General features: G+C 41.4%; 2 protein-coding genes across 2 annotated transcripts in view; one reads left to right on the top strand and one right to left on the bottom strand.

The window, feature by feature from the left end:
• Positions 1-1,230: 1,230 nt before the first annotated feature.
• LRMP (lymphoid-restricted membrane protein) lies at positions 1,231-12,867 on the top strand. The gene is made up of 13 exons (XM_009995421.1): positions 1,231-1,242; positions 4,185-4,242; positions 5,047-5,101; positions 5,186-5,213; positions 5,761-5,901; positions 6,317-6,451; positions 7,284-7,431; positions 9,691-9,734; positions 10,424-10,501; positions 10,602-10,666; positions 11,135-11,236; positions 11,415-11,519; positions 12,566-12,867. Exons 1-13 carry the CDS (start codon positions 1,231-1,233, stop codon positions 12,807-12,809), a joined length of 1,215 nt encoding a protein of 404 aa, XP_009993723.1. The 3' UTR covers positions 12,810-12,867.
• Positions 12,868-13,302: 435 nt separating this feature from the next.
• Positions 13,303-21,216, bottom strand: part of CASC1 (cancer susceptibility candidate 1) — a 19,174-nt gene continuing 11,260 nt past the window's right edge. Inside the window, exons 8-14 of the mRNA XM_009995420.1 lie at positions 19,892-19,997; positions 17,313-17,479; positions 16,345-16,489; positions 15,339-15,553; positions 14,915-15,082; positions 14,574-14,687; positions 13,303-13,572 (exon numbers count right to left, since the gene is read on the bottom strand). Coding sequence (XP_009993722.1) covers positions 13,303-13,572; positions 14,574-14,687; positions 14,915-15,082; positions 15,339-15,553; positions 16,345-16,489; positions 17,313-17,479; positions 19,892-19,997 — 1,185 coding nt within the window. The remainder of the gene's footprint in view (positions 13,573-14,573; positions 14,688-14,914; positions 15,083-15,338; positions 15,554-16,344; positions 16,490-17,312; positions 17,480-19,891; positions 19,998-21,216) is intronic.

Raw genomic sequence — 21,216 nt, 5'->3', positions numbered from 1 at the left:
ACTGAATTGAGGATTTTCATCCATTGAAAGCAGAAAACACTGACTGTGTGATGACTTGGGGAGGGAGAGGGCATATAGAATTGTGTATAGATCTAGCCTGTTCCAGGTGATGCAAGTTTGGGTGGTGTGTGGGCTGTGTGCTTTAAAAGTCCTTTAGATACTTTTTGTTTTCATTCCAACATCTCTACATTTTCACCTTCTCTTTCCCCAATACTCCTGTAGACCTAATGGCCTGAACAAGGAAAATTTGATGCTGTACTTCCTTCAGCTTAATAGAGAATTCAAATAAGAATAAAAATAGCTTGGATTTGCATCAGAGGAAACATCCGTCTGGCCTGGGCAAGGCTCTGTGGGTGCAGCTTTCAGGGGTGGAAGAGTAGAGAGGAGAGAGAGAAGGCACTTACTGATACTGGGAGCAGTAAGTTGCTCTCAGAAGTGACTGGTGGCCTTGGTCACCTCCTTTTCAACTTTGCCTGGCTTCCTAGGTCCTCTGAGGGTGCTTGGGGGGAATGGAAGACACCACAACAACGATGATCACTCACTGACATAGTTTTTTTCCTGTTGTTTTATCACCACATAGTTCAGCAATCATCTTGGACACTTGGCATGTAGGGAGCTACTCAAAGTGGGTAGCCTCATACCTTCTGTGCTTGGAGATAGGTTTGGGTTGGGTTTTTTCTTTTCAGCACTCCTCTTCAGCAGAGGGTAGAGTTCATCGCAAGTCATTACAGACTTAACCTCTCAAACCTCTGTGTCACCCTTTCTTTTCACCCATAAAGAGAGACCAACCTATCAATTGAATAAGCAAGCTGGAGTCATCTGGGGTGGAATGAGGAAGAGGGTGTTTTTCCCATTCAGTATGTCTCTTGCCATAGTAAAAGACTTAGGGGGATGTTGGTTTTGTCTGTGATGTGATAAGACTCTGGTCCAGACCCACACAAGCAGCTAAAGGAATGTGAGCAAAACTGCATATCAGCCTTCAACTGCTGAGTTCCTTTCTGCTTTTTGCATACAAAAGAGAAGGCCTGAAGCTTTCTGAACTGTCTAGATAATTCTTATCCATCATATTGAAAACCTGTGGCATGCAAATTCATGCTAAAATGTACAACAGAACATGCAAGTTTTCTGTGTTCCAAATCCTGTGCTCAGTCAAGCTGTTAATAGCAATGCACTCTTTTACCTGGCAGGGTGATGTATCTACAGCCAAGTGAAGCTCTATGCATCTCATTTATGGGGCTTGAGGTCATTAAAAATGATCTATCTTGATGCACAACATGAAGATAGAACAGTGGTGGGGTAACATGTATGTTAGTCTTTGGAAAATGTGTGTTAGAGGCAAAACATGAAGCCAGAAACCAAACCACGTCTCCTAGCATGACATTCCTGAGATAAGACTTCTGCAGAAATGTAGTTATCACTCCTAATGATGATAATGTGCTGAGCTGCAGCCTGTGCATGGGTGCCTTTAGACTAGCAGATGAATCTGCATGCACTTACCATCTAGTTCTTCACTGCTGAAAAAATTTATGCACAGATGGGGCAATTATTAAAACTGACATAGAAATCTTCTACTTGTGTGACAACCCCTTTCCCTGATGCTAATTCTCCTCTCTTTCCATTCAGATTGACTGTGCAGAGCCAACACTACCAGCCAGTCTGCTCTCATCCAGGTCAGGTTTTGTGCAAGCTTTTGAAAGCCTTTACCAAGATCATATAGTATGGATGAGTATCTGAAAGAGTTTTATTTTGACAGTGATTGCTTAACTCCACCCAGAGAAGCTCTTGCATCCTCTTTGGAAAGCACTGCACCAGTAACAGGTAAACCCTTCATCTGGGGCACAGATGTGTGAACGTTTTGCACTGAGAGTCTTAGAAACAGATACGAACGAGTCTCCACTATTTGTTGAGCAGTAAGAGCTCTGTCTTCTGTTGCCTGAATTTCTAGGCTGCCTTGTCATGGAAGAGAAATCACCCAAGCACTCACGTGAAGAAGAGGAAGCTGTGCCAACTTCTGTAGCTATGGAAAAAAACAATGATAAGGATCTGGCTGGTCCCGTATCAGGTACCGTCGCTGCAGGGCGCGCTGGCACACGCTGGCACGAGCAGCCTGCTCCCAGCACAGCTTTGAAGGGAGGAAGCTGAGTAAGAAAAATTACATGATGAGAGCTGGTGATTTTTTTATTTATTTTTATTTTTTCTGTTGCTGAACATAACATTTGCCTGCCAGTGCTCTCAGCCTTCCCTAAAATGCTGAGTAGGGATAAGGCTCTACCTGCTTGCAAGAGGCCGGTAGCAAGAAGTAACCGTGAAGTGACTTAGTGAAATCTTGGTGCTTGCTCAGCTGGCAAAACATTGTGGGTGTGCTAAACTCCAGGCAGTTTTGAGAGGAGAGAGAATGTTTTTGTGGTTTTAAAAAATGTAGTGATGCAGCTAGACTAAATAACACTTTTTTCTCTTTCAAAACTGATGCTCAGCACACAAGCAGCTGGGTTGGGTCAAAGGAGAAACGAGGATAGAGGCCTTTGTTTATGGTTCTGCCTTTTGCAGAAAGACCCAGAAGTATTCTCACCAGATTCTGTGCTTAAGAGCTAAAAGAAAAACTAAACTGGAGCACATGTACATTGTGCATTTAAGCTATTATATTAAAAAAACCCTAATCTGGTTAAACAGCACAGAACACCTGTGCATGCTTGTTTTCTAACCATTTTTAACCTTTCTCTAAATATAAGACAGTCATTATTTCTTGTTTGGTTTTGTTTCTTTCTCTAGTACTGTCTTCCTGAAATCTAATTCTGTCCCCTCACCTAAATGTATTTTCCTTTACTAATTTGCCTCTACTGTTGATTTTCATGTGTGCTTTGCCTGTTCATCTCTGAATAGAAAGTATTTTTAGTACCAAAACAGAGGCACTGAAGAATCTTCACTTGTGGTTTTGGCTAGTACCACACAAGGTGTTTCTAAGGGTGATTGGGAGCCAGGTCAGATATGTAGACCTGCTGCACGAATCAGCACGGACAAAAGGGAGTGTTAAGCAGAGGTGGTTGTTCACGTTGAGGAATGAAAAGAGAAAGCACTTCAAAATCAAACATAACCCCTTAAAGTTTCAAGGTGGTTTGACTCTCAGACCTCCTCCAGTTTCTTAAATATTTGCCTTTTTAAATAGCTGTCTTCTTGGAGAGTGTTTTTGCCTGCTTTAACTTGAAAGCTTGTGTTGCATTTGAACTAACATCATATAAATTCCTGAAGTTATCAGTCCATCAACGCTTATCTGGGAGAGTTCTTTTCTTGGCTTTATCAGCACCCTGCTGGTTCAGTTTTTAGATACAAAGGACAGTCTATGGGTCAGACTATTTTTTTTAAGTTTATGGACACCTGATTTACCACAACTGTCTTCATTTCCCTGGCTGTGCTCAAGCTCCTCTGTAATGACAGCTGAGGCAGAATCTATTTCTTCACTGAGACTTTGTAAAGAGAAAGAATCACACTCGCCATATCTCCTGATAATTTGTGCATGAGTTTGTTTTGTGGTGGTTGTTTTTTAACATGTTCCTGTGCTTCCAGAACTCCAAATAAAATTCAGTTATAAGCTGTCTCTTTAAATAGCAAGCAAGCAAACAAAAAATCCCATGCAAAATAACAGCAGTTACTTATCCAAGGGAACATTACTGTAACTCTTGCAACCTCAACTAAACCAACTACAACCAGGATTAATATTCTCACTTCTAGGCATGTAGCACTATTTATTGGGATTTTTTTCAAAGGCAAAGTTAACTATCATCTTACTTCTTCCTTTTATAGTGTTCTTTGCTGCTCCCTTTCCTTCTTAATACCTTCTCCTGGTATTTACTGCAATTTCTTTTAGCCCTGTTGGTCGGTGGCTGGTACAGTGAGTGCTGGAGACCTGCCTTGGTTTTGTCATTACATTTGGGTTTGGGAATGTTTCTCCCCAGGAGAGGATCTGACCGAGAAGGAATTCTGCCCTGTGATGGAAGAACACAAGTCTGCACTTCAAAGTGTTTTAAAGCAAGATTTGGTAAGAGTCCTAGTGACAGTGAAACATAGAACTGGTTTGGCTGAGCAGTGACAAAGAACACTGCTGTAGGGGACCGGCCCCTGTGGTGGTGGTGTGGCTGTTCCCTTGCTGTAAGTACTCTTTGGTGTGCCTGTAGGAGGTGGACCAGGAGAAGAAAAATAATAAAGAGCAGCATGAGATAACACCAACTGTGGCTCCCAGTAGGAAAGGTAAGAGGTTTCTGTTGAACACGTTCAATTAATTCACTGGGGTGCACGCCTTGTTCACTGTGTCAAGAGCTGTGTGAAGAGGTGCAGAGAGCTGCCTGCCCCACACAAGTTATGAGAAATTTTGCTTTGAGGAATAGTAGCTGCAGATAGGGATCAAAATGGATTAGCAGTGGAGAGAAAGAAAATACTGTCATGCAAAACCTGCTCCTTTGATTTCTACAGATACTGATCTAACTGGCTCCATCTTCCTCTAGACTGAGGGAAAATTTCTTGGGAGTTATGAAGGAGTTGGGATACTTGAGAGAGTTTTGGCATACCTACTCTTCCAAAAGATTTTTAAAGCACCATTCTCTGTTATCTGGAGCTTGGGGTAAAATTATAGCATAAGCAGGATGATGTTTCTACTGAAGTGTGTTGAGGCATCTCTACTCTTCCAGTCATCTTTTGCCTTTTGAGTTGGCTGAGATAGTAGTAGATGTAGTAAGTCACTTCACAAACTGAACCTATGGACAGGGGACCTAAACCAAGGCCTATAATTAGCCATTCCTGTACTAATTAAATGTCAGTTGAAGCCAACTAAGCAACAAACTTTTGGAGCTTTGTACAAGTGACAGTGCTGTGCTGTCTTACTGACATTAACCCCGACATACTCCGAGGTCCGCATGTTTTTATTGGCAGAGCCTCACACTGGGAGTCTTTAAGAGTGGCTTCTGTTGGAGCTTAAAAGACTTTCACAAGCTGTTTCAGGGAGCCTGTTTTTTTCACTTTTGTTTGAGAACTTTTTTTTTTCTCCTCTCTTCTCAGGGAATTCACCCATTGCAGGTGGCATTAAAGCAGACAAAACAAAGCAAAATGAGCCGTAAGTGTGTTAACTTTCAATGAACACCTGCAGCTATGAATTTAAAGCTGCAGTTCATTACATTTTTTGCTTCTTATCCCACAGGGACTCTCCTAATGAGAAAGAAGTGGAGGTAAGTCTTGACTACTTGTATCCTCAAACATTTCAGACAACTGAAAGATCTTGTCTGTACACTCTCATTAATACCTTGTCCCATATAAAAGAATTACCCTGAATGGCTTAAACTGGATGTTTCTGTAAGTTTGCTTCTGAAATCTCTCTTCCCAAGCCCAATGGTGATCTTGGAAAGGATGGGATGGCAAAAGGTGGCAGTCTGTAAAACAAAAGACTTGTCACTACTAAAACATGTGTTCACAAGCTTGAGGGAGTGTAGCTGTGACCATCTCCCAGGCAGAATGTGCTGATTTTAAGAGACTATTGTCAAAAGACACAGATGGTACCCTGCGTGCTGCCAGGATATGACCTATTCTGGCTGCAGATAATTTCCCCCTTCACTACAGATGGGAAGCCTGGCTTTGCAGAAGTGGGTCGTGTTTGTTTTCTCTTCCGTATCTCTCTTATAACTGTGTTGCGTAGTCCTAAATGTCAGTATCCAAACCCACTTCAAAAGCTTCTGCATCACCTGGGTTATTCTGAAATCCTTTTCCCTCCCACTGCAGGCAGAATTTCTGAGGTTGTCTTTAGGTTTTAAATGTGACTTGTTTACCTTGGACAAGAGAGTGAGGCTTGAAGAAAGGTCCCGAGACTTGGCTGAGGAAAACTTGAAAAAGGAGATCACAAATGCTCTAAAGATGTTAGAGGTTAGTATTGGCCAAGGCTGGTAGGGTGGGTGGGATAAATGCTTGTGAAAGTGTCTCCCTTAATACTGCTCCTTTTAGGCCTTCTCTGTGTGTGTGATAAGCAAATCTGACCAAAGTTCCAGAGTGATGCAACTGAAATATGAGAGACAGCTTTTGAGGGGTTACCTTATTCTGTGTGCACCCAGGTAATGGGGAATTTTTCTGTTGCTCAAACTTCTGGCAAGAACCCATCTCTTCAGGTGATTTTATGCTAGGTAAATACACTGGAGGTTTGTATCCAGTTACGCTGAGGGAGGATGTTGGATGCTGGTGGTTTGACTGTGTGGGCGTGAACACAATTCTCTGTCATCAGCTGAGTTCACCATTTTTTACCTACTAATAGCTCAGGTTTTTTTCTTGCCTATATGCCTCTTAGGCTTTAGCTCCTTTGTGTGAAGAAGATAACCAAGCACAGGAGATCATTAAGAAGCTGCAGAAAAGCCTGCAGTACCTTAGCCAGTATGCAGCCCGAGTCGCCAGTAGAGCAGAGATGTTGGGAGCTATTAATCAGGTAACTGTTTCCATGTAAACCTGTTTTACACCAAGTCAAAAGCTTCTGGATGTAAAAGGAGAGGAGTGTCTGTTTCTTAGGCTTCTGATTCCAAAGTCAGATTTGGGAATTTTGTGTATATAATGCAGACTGACCAGTACAGCTTAGTCCTGGCTTTCTCTTCTCAGATTTGTGATGTTAGAAGGAATCCCAGGCACTGAGGCACCAGCTACATTGTACTAGCACCATGTGGAAACACACAACAGAAATATGGCCCTGGCTTAAAACAACACCACAAAACCCAAACAAGCAAAAATCCAGAGAAAAAAACAACTTTGCACCAAAGGAATGTATGCAGTAGAGAGCACAAGAATGCCATGTTGTAACCATAGTCTTGATGCTCTACTGGTCATTCTGTGGTCTATGGAAAATGCAGCTAATAAGTTAAATCTATGGAAATTTACAAAGACCTGCTTGAATGTTAAGTATGACTTGTGTATAATGCCAAAGAACAGCATGAAAATATGACTTGGCAATACTAGTAAATGCGTGGTGGCAGCTGAGACTGTAGATCAGAGAAAGAGATGAGGAGGAGTTGTGAGAGCTCAGAAAATGAAAACTACTTCTCCAGTAATCACTGGAGAAATAAGACCTGTGCAACCTGGGCATGAGTTGAGAGGTGGGTTCTAGTGAAACTCTGAAAGGGTGGACAGAAATGAGAGGATGTTGCATCACGGTGACACAAGATGAGAGCAGATGATCAAGGGTGGGGGGGGGTAAGTCTTGTGCTCTGAACATGATGCAGTTCCTCAAAGAGCTGCTGCTCTGTCTTACTGCTGTTGCACTCTGTCAGGAGAGCCGTGTCAGCAAGGCTGTGGAAGTCATGATTCAACATGTGGAAAACCTGAAGCGCATGTACGCGAAAGAGCACGCGGAACTTGAGGAGCTGAAGCAGGTCCTGCTGCAGAACGAGAGGTCCTTCAGTTCTCTTGGAGAGCGAGGTAAAGCTGCTTTGTCTTTCCTCTTCATAGCACCTGCCAGACAGACCCTTATCTAATGAAGTTTAACAGATTAGGTGACTGTTGTATCATCTTTCCTAAAATAGAAGAAAAGGTAGCAATTTACTGACAGTATTGGAAACAATTGTCTGAAATGAGGAAAGGCTGAGGGAGCTGGGTCTCTTGAGCTTGGAGAAGAGGAGACTGAGGGGTGACCTCATCCATGTTTGGAAACACACAACAGAAATATGGCCCTGGCTTAAAACAACACCACAAAACCCAAACAAGCAAAAATCCAGAGAAAAAAACAACTTTGCACCAAAGGAATGTATGCAGTAGAGAGCACAAGAATGCCATGTTGTAACCATAGTCTTGATGCTCTACTGGTCATTCTGTGGTCTATGGAAAATGCAGCTAATAAGTTAAATCTATGGAAATTTACAAAGACCTGCTTGAATGTTAAGTATGACTTGTGTATAATGCCAAAGAACAGCATGAAAATATGACTTGGCAATACTAGTAAATGCGTGGTGGCAGCTGAGACTGTAGATCAGAGAAAGAGATGAGGAGGAGTTGTGAGAGCTCAGAAAATGAAAACTACTTCTCCAGTAATCACTGGAGAAATAAGACCTGTGCAACCTGGGCATGAGTTGAGAGGTGGGTTCTAGTGAAACTCTGAAAGGGTGGACAGAAATGAGAGGATGTTGCATCACGGTGACACAAGATGAGAGCAGATGATCAAGGGTGGGGGGGGGTAAGTCTTGTGCTCTGAACATGATGCAGTTCCTCAAAGAGCTGCTGCTCTGTCTTACTGCTGTTGCACTCTGTCAGGAGAGCCGTGTCAGCAAGGCTGTGGAAGTCATGATTCAACATGTGGAAAACCTGAAGCGCATGTACGCGAAAGAGCACGCGGAACTTGAGGAGCTGAAGCAGGTCCTGCTGCAGAACGAGAGGTCCTTCAGTTCTCTTGGAGAGCGAGGTAAAGCTGCTTTGTCTTTCCTCTTCATAGCACCTGCCAGACAGACCCTTATCTAATGAAGCTTAACAGATTAGGTGACTGTTGTATCATCTTTCCTAAAATAGAAGAAAAGGTAGCAATTTACTGACAGTATTGGAAACAATTGTCTGAAATGAGGAAAGGCTGAGGGAGCTGGGTCTCTTGAGCTTGGAGAAAAGGAGACTGAGGGGTGACCTCATCCATGTTTACAAATATGTTAAGAGTGAGTGTCAGGAGGACAGACCCAGGCTTTGTTCAGTGATGACCAGTGATAGGACAAGGGGCAATGGGTGCAAACTGGAGCATAGGAGGTTCCATGTGAATATCAGGAAGAACCTCTTTCCCGTGAGAGTGACAGAGCCCCGAGACAAGCTGCCCAGAGAGGCTGTGGAGTCTCCTTCTCTGGAGACATTCAAACCCACCTGGACACGTTCCTGTGTGATGTGCTCTGGGTGACCCTGCTCTGGCAGGGGGGTTGGACTGGGTGATCTTTCGAGGTCCCTTCCAACCCCTAAGATTCTGTGATTCTGTGAAATTAGATGTGTATGTTAACTGCCATGAGCCTTGGCAGGGGGAAACATGGCAAGTGTGTAGTAATGTTCTGGCTTTCAGAAAAGTGTGTTGCATGTGGTGGTGACAATCTTGTTTCTTGGGAGCAATACATTCACGTGCTCACTCGCACTAAAACAATCTCAGTGCAGTTTCTTGGTAGCTGAGTTTTGGCTGTGCTCTGCCGATGCCTCATGCCCTGCTTTTTTCTGAATATGAATTGCAGTCTCCTTCCATGCCAGTGCTCTGAACTTCCCTGTCTAAGCAGATGGTACAGTGGTCAGGTTTTTCAGATGGTGCTGTGCACTTGTGGCTTTGCCAGAGAAGGGTTAATTTTTTCTAAAATGTAGAGCATTTACTTTAAAAACAGAAAGGGCAATCTTGCACACTGGTAAAACCCCCACAGGAGCCTTCTGAATCATGGGTTATTCCTTCCTGACTGTAAAAGATTGTCCTTTAACAGGAGACTACCTCAATAATAGGATAATACATTTAATGACAGCAACAGAAGCTGGTGCTTGTAGAAGATGCATATGTGTGAATATGATGAATTTATCTAATGACACAAAGCTTTTTCCTGAAATCACCTTTCTGCTTTTGGAGAGTACTCTGATACACTCCTCACTTAACCAGTTACTGTGAAATTCAGACCTTTGGTTGCAAATACAGCTCACTGCATTCTTGTTAAGCCTTTCTGGTTTTTAATCTCTTCACAGATGAATCTATGAACAAGAAGCTACCAAATTCTTTTAACTTTAAGGTAACGACTGTTACAGCTTAACATGATACTTCAAGTGTGGGTTTATGTGTGTGTGTTTGTGTGGTTTTCTTTGTCTCCTCATGCACTGTGCTCTGCTACCTGCTTGATTTGGTAACTTTCTGTCTCAAATATGGGCTGATGCAATCAAAAAGGAGGATACATTTTCTTCAGTCACCCCACCAACCTGAGGGAACAGCATGTGGTCGCATCTAGAAGCTGAAGTGTTCACAGAAGCTGAAATGGCTGTGGTCTCATGCAGTGCTTAAGAAATACTGTTCATGCAGGATTCTCTCCTTGGGGCTACAGAAGAAGGGTTCAGCACACAGATGAAAAAAATAGATGGAGGCTAGAAAAAATGACTAGGAATTTCTGTAAGCACCATTAGGAGAATTGAGGCACATGTAATTTTGGTGTTTTGCTGGAAGCTGTGTAGCCAGTCTCACTTCAAATGCTTGGGGAGGGGCGGGGGGGTGGTGGAAGGGAGCAATGAATGTGGAAAGCTGCTGCTTTAAAGAATATGCTTTGGGCTGCACTTGTAATTTGATTCTTCTCTGTGTGTCACTTCAAACTAAGTATCAACATCTATTTTTTTTATATACATTTTGTATAAAAACAGATGGTGTTTTATGTGAACAGTGAGTAATCCAGTCATGTCTTGATAGAGTCAGTAATGCCTCTTATTTGTATAGCCATCCTCAGCCCTTCGGAGAGTTAGCATTGCAGCCTTGCCTAGGAGTGCTGGAAATGCAGGTATTGGGGTGCCACTGGTAAGTAAGGGTTCCCAGATGGTGAGGCACTTTACCTTCTCAAAACTGGCTGGGTTGAAAGATGAAAATGCCAACGCAGTGAAGTGTTAAACTTCTCCAGGCCCAACTCCATGAACCTGATGGAGATGAACGGAGTGACAAGTTCCACAGGAGAACCAGCAGCTGGTAAAGTTACTTTGGCTTGTCTTGGAATAGGGTTTAATAGTTGTCAACTCTATCTGTGCCTGTCATTAAGTAGCTTATGGAGCATCTTGAGGTATTATTATTGTTTATTGTTTATTATTTTACATGCTTCAATAGGTAAAGGAGTCCTTATGGCTAAATGTTGCAGCTGTTCTTTTATTTACTAATGGCTGACAGTTTTAAAAAATTCCCAGGACTTGCTTGCTTTAGCACTAAAATATGAAATCAAGACAGCTCATATTGATGGGTCTGGTTTTGTTGAGTGTCTGTTTGGGTTTTGTTGTTTGTTCTTGTTTTTTTTTAAAAAAAAAAACACAACAAAACTATCCTAGTTTCAGGTAACTGATCTTGAAACTTACCTCAGACCTAGCAAAACAGATAGGCTGCTGCTGAATTTCTATCATTTTCTGCTATGGGGAAATGGAGGCAAATATCTCTAAAATACCACAGGGGGCGACTGGGAGCAAAGCCAAACGAGAAGCGTCCTTCCCTGCAGAGGTTCATTAGCACGTTTTCCTGGGCCGACTATGAAGAGCAACATCCTGAAGCAAAGTAAGTTCAACAGCAACCTCCTGTGAGGTGTGTGTGTGTGGAGGGTTGGTTGGGTTCCTGCTAATGAGTTCTCAACTGCCCCCCACCTGATCAGAGCTATCAAGTGAAGCTATTTGTGAGCTCTGTCAAACAGAATGTTGGATGGCAAAGCTTTGGAACTGTTGATGCTTGCTTACAGAGATGAGCAGCTGGAATTGCCTGCTGAAGTACAAGAAGAGCCATCAAGGAAGGAAAGTATCTCTGAAAAAGGAAAACATTCATTGAAATGGAACCTGGAGTCAGCGTAAGTGTTCTCACATCATCAGGTACAGCTGTGTTTGGGTGGTGACCATGGGAAGGTGAAACAAAGCAGCAGGTTTGATTGGGTTGTTAATGCTGACTTCACCTGGGAATGAGTAATGTGAGGTGCCACACCTCAGCCAGGGCTCTTTACTCATCCTAATGGTGAGAGAAAGAGAAGCCTAGTGCTGTGATCCCACCCCCTTTCATTCCTCTGTGACAGCTGCTCTAGCTAGGCCACTAGCTCATGCTGACTTTTCCTCTTGTGAAAAACAAGGGGTTGAGGCCTACACAAAGCTTAACAGCAGCTTTGGAGCACACTGAGACACAAGTAGTCATCAAGACTAACTCCAGATTGTTTAATTTTTTTTCATATCTTGAGTCAGGGCCAATGTGCTGTCCTGAACAAGTATCTTGTGGAAGTCCTTGCCTTGCTCTCTGCAGAGGAACTGTTTATTGCATATGAATATCCCACACCTGAGTCTCCACTGTTGGTCATCCCTGATGAAGGGGGTGACAAGTGTGTAAAACTGAGAAAACAGCAAAAAGAAATGTTTTCTATTGTCAAAGGATGGAGGTACCCAATGTCATGAGAGGTTGTAGGGTGGGAGCCAGTGGGAGAAAGGCTTCTCCCTAACCTCAGGGAAGGCACCAAAACCCTATAAAACACTGAAAATACTGGCCTTATGTTTAATTGTTCTACAAACAAGATGTCTTGAAGAACATGCCAACTTCTGTGAATCTTCAGAAACAGTGTATGGTACAGGGAGCATGACTGGACTTGAGAGTTGGGTCAGTCACCTAAATAGCTAGTCAAGAGTTTGCTTACTAGAAGTCTGCATTTTAAACCCTGAGCACAAGCTACCACTGCACAGAGCTCCCCACACAGGAACAAGCTTCTCCATTGTGGTAGTTAAGGATCTGTCTGTAGGTTTCTTTGTGGGGTCTGGTTTGCTTTAGGGCTTTTTGGGGTGGGGGAGAGAGGTGGGAAAAGGGCTTCCAAGTTTTGAAGAAAAACTGACCCAGGCTATGATTTGCCCTTCTGTGCAGGTGCAATTTAGTGTCATCGTGGGCGTCCCATTTCAAGACCACCTTTTCCAACGCTAACAAAACTCTCTGGGTTTCTGTTTCCATCCTGGTGCTGCTTGCTGCCCTTACAAGCTTCCTCACTGGGCTGTCTCTTCAAAGACCAGCAGATGCAGCACCTGTTGGAACTGGGGACTCCTGGACTTCACTACAGCAACTGTTGTGGCCGTATACAGGACTTCAACACAACGGACCACCCCCAGTATAACAAAGATTCTGTCTTCCATAGCTCTACTTCCAAGTTCTGGATGACAGTTTGAGAAGCTGAGATAACATATTTAAGGTTACTTATTTGGGTTTGTTTTCTTGGGATGTGGGTGTTTTGGGGGAGATGATTTTTTTTTTTTTAAAGCATGACTTGAAATTGAAAAATACTACTTTGTTTGTTTGGGGTTGTTTTTTTTTCAACCCCCATTCTGACAAAAGTCATCTTTACAAGTACCTAAAAGGATCTTTGTTCTATTCAGGTTTACAATAAAACAGTTAGTGATTTTGATTTTGAACATAGCTAACAATAAATATGACTAAGTGGTCTAGCCACAAAAGAATAAAGAACTTATTTTGCTGCAAGAAAAATAGAATGTTTGCATTTTAGTCACTGAAGCTGTTCCAAGAATTTGAATAGAAAAGGATTTAAGTTTTCAAATGTAACTTTATTGAAAGCTTTTGATAATAAAGTTTTAAAGGAAAGCAAGAAGTGCTTAAGAGTATGCTAAAACTCTTGTAGCAAGGAGCAGCTGATACACAACATCAGTGAATAGGAAGCCTGCTGTTTCCACTTTATCCATTGCTTCTTTGCTGGCAAAGTCTTTCAGCATATGATAGAGTGTGGAGTGAAATTCAGATTCTTCTTCTAGCTCTTCGGAAAAAGCTTCACTGTTTTCTGTGATCTTGAGCTTTTGTGCTTTCTCACCATCAAATAGGTAAAGAGACCAGGCTTTGACAGGACCTGCTTTAAGATGCTCACTTACCTATTGCAGAAAAAAGAAATGCACTGCAAGATGAAATTCATGACACAGAGGGTATAAATTCTAGACTGAAATTCTAAATTCTAGTATACTCATATGTCATATGGAAACACACCAGGGTGCTTTGAACTCCTCAAAACCCTCTGTGTCCATGAGACTGTGTATCAGGTACTGTATCAGTGTCAAAACCTGATGTTTAGTTTGTCTCTAAAATGCAAGGATTGGTCATTCCAGCTTTCCTTCTGCTCCTGACTTCTCTGTAGAGAGTAGATCTGTGCAACAGGCATCATTTGTTTCAGTTCTTGCTGTGGGACTGTTAGGTTAAATATTTGTATGTCACATGCATTTAGCTCAAGAGAGAGTGAGAGAGAGTATGTCATGATTTCAGCAGTGGTATGTTCTGTATCTACAACCCCAACCACCTGGAAGTATTTTCTGTGGTTTCAGAGAAGTTTCAACTGCATGTGTGTCAGCTTGCAAAAAAAAATCAAAACTTCAGCTGTTTAAATCAAAACTTCAGCTGTTTATTCCTTCCTTACACTATGGAACAAATGAAAACCCAGACAGACAAGAAGAAATTTCCAGTTATTAGTTAATAAAACCCACAGATCAGATGGCTATCCAGCTATAGTGGGTTTCATAATGAACATCAGCATCCAGCTTATCACCCCAGCTTGGGCTAAAGCCTTCACAGCTGACCTGCCAAGTACACATCCTAGCACATTAGCAAGTGTCTTTGTTATTCTGTCCCATTAGAGATCTCAAACAGCAGGAGCTGTGAGGCAGGGGAGAAGCAGGCTTTAAAGCTTTACTGAACATGCACTGAACACTGCTAAGTAGCCAACCCTAAATCTTAAAACTGCTGCACTAAGAGTGCTGCAGGCAGGGTGGAAGACAATGTTTGAGATGAGTGTAACTTGCAGAAGTTAATAGCCTCTCTCTCTTTAACTGCATTTGACTGCTGTGCTGGTTTTTTCCTAGAAGTTTAGTCTAAAGTCACAAACCTTGAACACCACTTGCTCTTCACCTGCTTCTTGATTCCACTTGCTCCAGGCAAAAGCAAAAGCACACACAAGCAGTGCCAGCTGTTGATATGCCTTAATTTCTGTCAGGGGAGCCTGTAACACAAAAGTACAAGGTAGAAAATACATCTGTAATTCAGTCTAACATCCTGTGTTGTAAAAAGGTAAGAAAAAATTTGCTTTAAGCAGACTCCACTGGCAAAGGTGCCAGGACCCTTGTGTACTTGCCACCTGATTCTGCACAACTAGTGGTCATACAAGAAAATGTTACCTACATGAAAAATAGGTTGGAAAAAAACTACAGGAAAACTAGGTGTACTTACCTTCTTATTCACAGGGACATACTTGTGAGAATGCTCTCCTGGGAAAATATTCACACCAGCCTTTATCAAAACTGCTCTTAGCTCCAGTGGACTTAGCCATTTTCCTGTCATGTGGGAAAGTACCTGCTTCTCTTCCACCACTACTGAAGACAACATACACTGATTACCCTGTTGTACAAACCAGGGAAAGCATCTTACTGGCTGTGAAAGCTTTTTTTCTGCTTCAGGTATCAACTATTAATAGTAACATCTTTGCTGTTCTGGATATGGCATGCATGAGCTACAGCACAGCAGGCACACCAAGAGTGAGCTTCAACTTGCTCTTGTGGAAACATCCCAAATTCTTACTAATGTACAGTGCAATAATCCAATACTCTCTTTAAACCTGCAAATGTTTTATTTTAAAAAAAATTATTTCCAGTACCTTAATTTGTATCTGAACTGCTGCAAAGAATGTTTTAACTAGAAGTAGTGCTTCATCTGTACCAGTGGGTTGCAGTTCCCATGCCTGATAGGGCATGTTGAGATGAGCATCCTGGAGCAGGGCTATGGTGTGAAAGGTGCCCATCTCAAAGGTGACACTCTTTTCTGATGTCCCATACTTTATGTTGCTGATACCATCAGTTCTCCACTGTTGGCCTTTACAAGAGGGATGCAAAAAAACACAAAGCTGAGTATGTAAAGCATGTGATACATGCTGGGGAAGCAGTTGGTAAAGACATCATTGGTTCATTAATATTCAGAGTTAAGCTAAAATACTAGGCACAAAATAAAGATAATTCATTTCAGATAAAGACTTCCCTCAGTCTAATTGTCTTTAAGTACAAGACTGGGTATCTTTGACAGAACAGCTTCTCCTAAATCTCTAAAGAAATACCAATACTAATGTAACTGGCATTGTACACCTATTCTATAGCAGTCCACAAGCCCATATTCAACAATAACTTCAAAGACCAAACCCTTTTAATAAGCTCTATTCTTTCATGAATGTAAAGTCAGAAGTATGTTGTATTTTTCTCATAAATAGAATATCAAATCTGGTTAACATTTCATTTTTGTATTTTAATTGAATACCAACATATGTAGTTAGGAGATATTTTGGCTTAAAGTGTATTTTATGTGGCTTCATGCTAGCAAAACTTGATTTCTGGCATACAGTTGTACTCCTGCCCATGAAATGCTGTGTATTTTTTCCATTCATAGTAAAAAGCTACAGTAAAAAGCCTCAGCAAGCAGTCCATATTAGACCCCCCCCCCCCCCCCAAATAAAATAAATTACAAAAACCAAATCTAAAAACCAAACCCAAATTAATTTAATATTCCAGTCCTCACATTATTTCTGGGCTCTGAATTGGCTCTTATCTTTACAGCTGGATTCTGAAAATATTCAAACTCAGCTGTAATTTCTGTTTTATGTCCTAAGTTGGTACCTGTAGGATCCCACCGGGCAATCATAGGCTCCTCAAAAAACACCACATTATCAGAAAGCACAAGGGTTATCTGTATTGGTGGATGGGTGGCATCTTCATCCTCTTCTGGGGGATATGGGTATGCCTCAAATCCAACATCAACTAGCTTTGGCAAGGTAGGGAAAAGAGAGAGAACATTCTTATTAGAACACACAGCAGTCTACTTTTTTTTCTTTAAGTCCACCTAATCACTTGTGGAGGTTTCCAACACACCATTTAAAAACCTATTAGAGGTCATGGCTTGCTAATATTGCACATTTGCAGCTACAATGTTGAATACAGCAGAAGGGTGACTACCTTTCATCCCTTTGTGTGCTGCCAGTGGCACCCTTAAGGCAATGTGACATACTGGGCATAGTAATTTTTCAATAGATCCACAGTCTCAAATAAAACCCAAGAGCACCTGAAAGGCAAAATATATATATAATAATATATATATAATGCCACTTTGTCCACACAGTGTCAAAGGGAATGAAAGAGGCCACGTGTGACTGGTAATGCAGGTGTGTGTGCTCTCCATCTGCTCACAGTCCCACCTTCTTAGCTTGCATGGGAATTTCACTTATTAAAGGTTTTCTACTTCACTAAAACTGTATGTTTTAGCAGCATCCTTCTTTAAATGTACCTTTCACATACTAAAAAAATAAGAGCTTCTCTCTTTGCTTTTGCCAAGAGCATTCTGCCAGCACACTGCTCTGTACTAGCCAAGCTGATGAGCACTGGTTAAGTGCAGGCTGATCTGTTCTCCAGGACTGCTCCAAAGATTAGCCAAGTGTGATTGAAAAATTAGTTGAAAATGTGGTCCTTTAGCTTGTTGCTCCATCAGTCATGTACAGGGTGTACATATGGTGGTGACACACCTGGAGAACAGCTCCTGAAGGGTGACAGGGAAGACATCTGCATGGGGTGTGACCTCCCTCTTCACTTACCTCCACCATACTCCAGTCCTTGACTCGTTTCCCCTGAGGTGGCAGGTGCAGTGCCTCGATGTGGAACACACCCCCCACCAGCACAAACTCCTGGAAATCCACAAGAGCTTCATCAGTTATTGCCACTTCTTTTCCATTCGTCTCTTCCTGCGTCGCTGGATCCTCAACTAAACAAAAATGTACCAAATGACACCAATTAACGTGGTGCTTAAAATAAGGCACTGAAATTTCCCACTTTTGCACAAAAAACCCGTGTGCTTGAAGTGCCTTTCCACGATGCAGCATTTCAGCACCACCTACTGGTGTTCCCCAAATGTTTTGTGGGGAAAGCCACAGGCTGGACAACGCAAAGCACTTCTGGGGTTGGTTTTTTTTAACAGATTAACCTCTGCTCTAACTTTGCAATCAATTCAAAATGCTTCAATAATAATAAGGTTTTACTGACAAAATTAGTCACAGCATTAAATCAGAAGAATCCCACAAATATAAAACACAGTAGATTCTGGACAGGTTTAGTAAGATCCATTTGTATTGTTATGAAAAGAAATGAGACAAATTAAATGCTGAAGATGAAAGACAGGTTATTTATGAAGAGCAAGAGAAATTTAACCTGCCTGAAACAAAATTTTAAGATAACCAAGAAAGTTAATATTCTTTTCTACATACAAATATGTATATATTACATATATGGATGAATTTAACTTTTAATTACTTGGAAATTATTAGAAGGCATCAATGTCATGGTCAAAAATGCCTCAAAATGTTTTCTTTTTTTAAAAAAACCCAAAACTCAACCATAATATTGCACTAGATGTTACAGGAGGACAGAAGTTACTGTCGACAGGGAGCAAGAAAAGGTGCTCAATAATGTACAAAAAAGATATTGTGTTATGAAATTTGGCTTCAGAGAGTGAATAATCTCAAAAAAACCTGTCTTCTAGCTTTTTTTTTTTTAAAAAAAAAAAAAAGAAGTGAAAATGTTGTTAATTTTATAATGTCAAGTTTAGTTGCAGTATGCAGAGGTTTTATTCTGCTGTATTCACATACCACCACCACGTTCTTTTGCAGTTATTCCATGCAAAAACAGGAAGCAAGAACCATTTTACTACCAGCCACACTAGTAGCTTGCACTTTAACTTGCTTTCTAAGACAATAATACAAAAATATTTAAGCATCTTTTCAACAAAACTGTTCATTCTCTCAAGCTAAATTAACATAACGCTAGTTCAACAAAGTTAAACTCAGAGAAGAACGGCAGAAGCTTTCACTCTTTTCCCTGTTTTTTTCCTCTCTTCTACCTGGCCTCTTGTTTTTGTGGTAACTGAGTATCCTTTCAAACTCACTTATAAAAGGGTTTGCAGAAGATGAGCATGCCATTGAAAGCATAGTTTCATAAGCCTTCTCTCCTTATTAAAGCAGACAAATAAGCTTGAAGGCATTCAGGTATAATTAGCACATTTCTGTGCACATACATTTCACCTAATACTATGGCAGAGATTTTCAAAGCCTTGCAGAAATAAAATAGCAAATTCCTCCAAATGAAACCTGTGAAGTTCCCTTGAAAACCACCTTGTTTGGGTGGCCTTTAGGATCTAGTCTGGCAACTGGTTGGTTGGACTGTGCTCAGCAGAAAGTTTTTAGTTTTTGTTTAAACAAGGAAAAGGCTGTACAGTTCAGTTCACCTGTGCTGAACAGTACAAGAAAACTTGCTCCTATTAAACCAAAAGACACCACAATGTTGATGAAATTTGTAACTTAACTTATGTCTTTAAGCTGGAAGAGGGGAGATTTAGGTTAGACATTAGGAAGAAATTCTTCACTGTGAGGGTGTCCACTTAGAGGTGGACACTGGCACAGGTTGTCCAGGGAAGTTGTGGATGCCCCCTCCCTGGAAGTGTTCAAGGCCAGGCTGGATGGGGGACTTGGAGAAACCTGGTCTAGTGGAAGGTGTCCCTGTGCACGCAGGGGGGTTGGACCTAAATGATCTTTTAAGGTCCCTTCCAACCTAAAACATTCTATGATTCTATGATTCATTCTATGATTCTGTGTAGGACAGATAAACGGTTTTAGTTCCCAGAATTAGGCCATCTTTTAGCAAAGTGTATCAGCAAGTATCTTGATTAAAGCACATATGGAAGTAATACTCAGTCCCACCTACACTACCTGCATGCCTACCATTATATGCATTTGACTAATTTTCTTCTGAGGAAGTCAATCTCAACACACAGCCTGGCAGATTCATAAGGATTGTCTGTCTCACCCATAAACATACATAAATGTATGCACAGTAATACACAAACATACACAAACATAGTAAGTATGTACATAAACATGAACATAAACATGAACATTACAGTGTGAGGACAAAATCCATTTTCCTATCTGCCCTGTTTTCTCTCTGCATTTAACAATCATTAATAGAAATGTCAACAAAACACAAGTGTTATCAAAACATCAATACATTTATAAACTTTCTTCCATTTCCAGAGATGTCTATCACAATGTTTCTATAGAAATAAAACAAAATATTTTAAATAAGTACTTTTGTAATGCTGCATATAAAAACTAACCAAACTAACCTTGTGATGCTATGTCCAAGATTTCTGATTTGTTCTCAGTTTCCTCCTCTGTTTTCTGATTTACACCAGCTATGCTGTCACTGTTTTCTTTCAATGTGGTAGCACTCTACATAAAAAGCAAAAGACGTTTTTTCATTAGCCAGAGACAGACACAACAACGAATAAAGAAGTGAGCATCACCTCCTTCAAGAAGGCCCAAGGAGAAAAAGTACAGTCCCACTCCTCCAGCAACATTTGCACCAATCTTGCTACAATGCCAAAGTTTTAGGAGAAATAATTTCTCCCCAGCTAGAAAAAATAGTTTTGATTGAAGGGACTCTCCAGCTTTGGTACTGGCCATATAGTGATAAACATAAAATAATTACTTCATTTCCACCTCGAACTCCTCAAATACCATACAAGCACTTAACCTTTTCAGCAGTGTGTGCACTCCAAAATGATGTTTCTGCTGACTTGACAGCTACATGAGTGACACAAGGAAAACTTAAGCCACCACTGAATTGAAAACCATCCTGAAACTCTGCTAGAACCCCCACTTGCAGTCTGAGCATGTGCCTTCCCTGTGTTACTTACTCCCTTTCTCACACTGTCTTCTATTTTCAAAACACTACTACAGCTTTCCAGCCAAATACCCAACCCAGATAGGAATTCCTCCCTGTTACAGCAGGCTCCTCTGGAAGCACAGCAGCAGACAAACAGCAGTTCAGTGTAGGAGCCATCCATTTGGAGGCACAGGCACCTCTTGTGCCTTGTGCTGTGCCTGCCAATGCGTGGAAAGACATTTCCTGCAAGAGGACAGAAGGTGAGGGGAAAGAAGCATTTATGCATATAAATGTGAGGGAACTCAAGGCAAAGCCAGACAGGAGGAGAGACTGTGGTAGCTGAGAGAAGTGGAGTCTTCAGAGGGAACAGGAAAATCCACAAAACTTGACTGAGAGAGACAGAGACAGTGAAAAGAAAAAGAGAAGGAATGAAATGAGAAGCCTGAAGAAAGTCTGAAAAATGTTGGTGAAAACTGCCAAAAGAAAGATTTGTCAAGCAAAAAAGAAAAGAGGAACCAACAAAGATTGCTCCAAATATATTAAGAGACATCCACCATAATTTTTTACAGTTATTTGTGCAAAAATTCTAGATAGACAACCCAAATCATTCATCTGCAGGTCACAGATGATACAAGAAGAGTAAAACTCAAACCCAGTTACAGGAATACAAAACCAAGCAACCTCTGTAATACCCCAAGCCAACATACTCCAATGATGAGTGTGGATGAAGGGAATCCAGCAGCCAGAACCAGTACTGGGAAAGAGATCTCGAGTGGCAAATCT

Source organism: Chaetura pelagica, unplaced genomic scaffold (assembly GCF_000747805.2).
Source record: "Chaetura pelagica isolate M959 unplaced genomic scaffold, ChaPel_1.0 scaffold4, whole genome shotgun sequence".
NCBI lineage: Eukaryota > Metazoa > Chordata > Aves > Apodiformes > Apodidae > Chaetura > Chaetura pelagica.
The sequence above is the reverse complement of the archived record's forward strand: the minus strand, read 5'-3'. Positions and strand labels throughout refer to the sequence as shown.

Excerpts from the sequence above, each read along its gene's own strand:
- LRMP (XM_009995421.1), top strand. Across the intron at positions 4,243-5,046 it reads TGTGGCTCCCAGTAGGAAAG|GGAATTCACCCATTGCAGGT; the intron begins GTAAGAGGTTTC and ends CTCTCTTCTCAG. Across the intron at positions 6,452-7,283 it reads TGTTGGGAGCTATTAATCAG|GAGAGCCGTGTCAGCAAGGC; the intron begins GTAACTGTTTCC and ends GCACTCTGTCAG.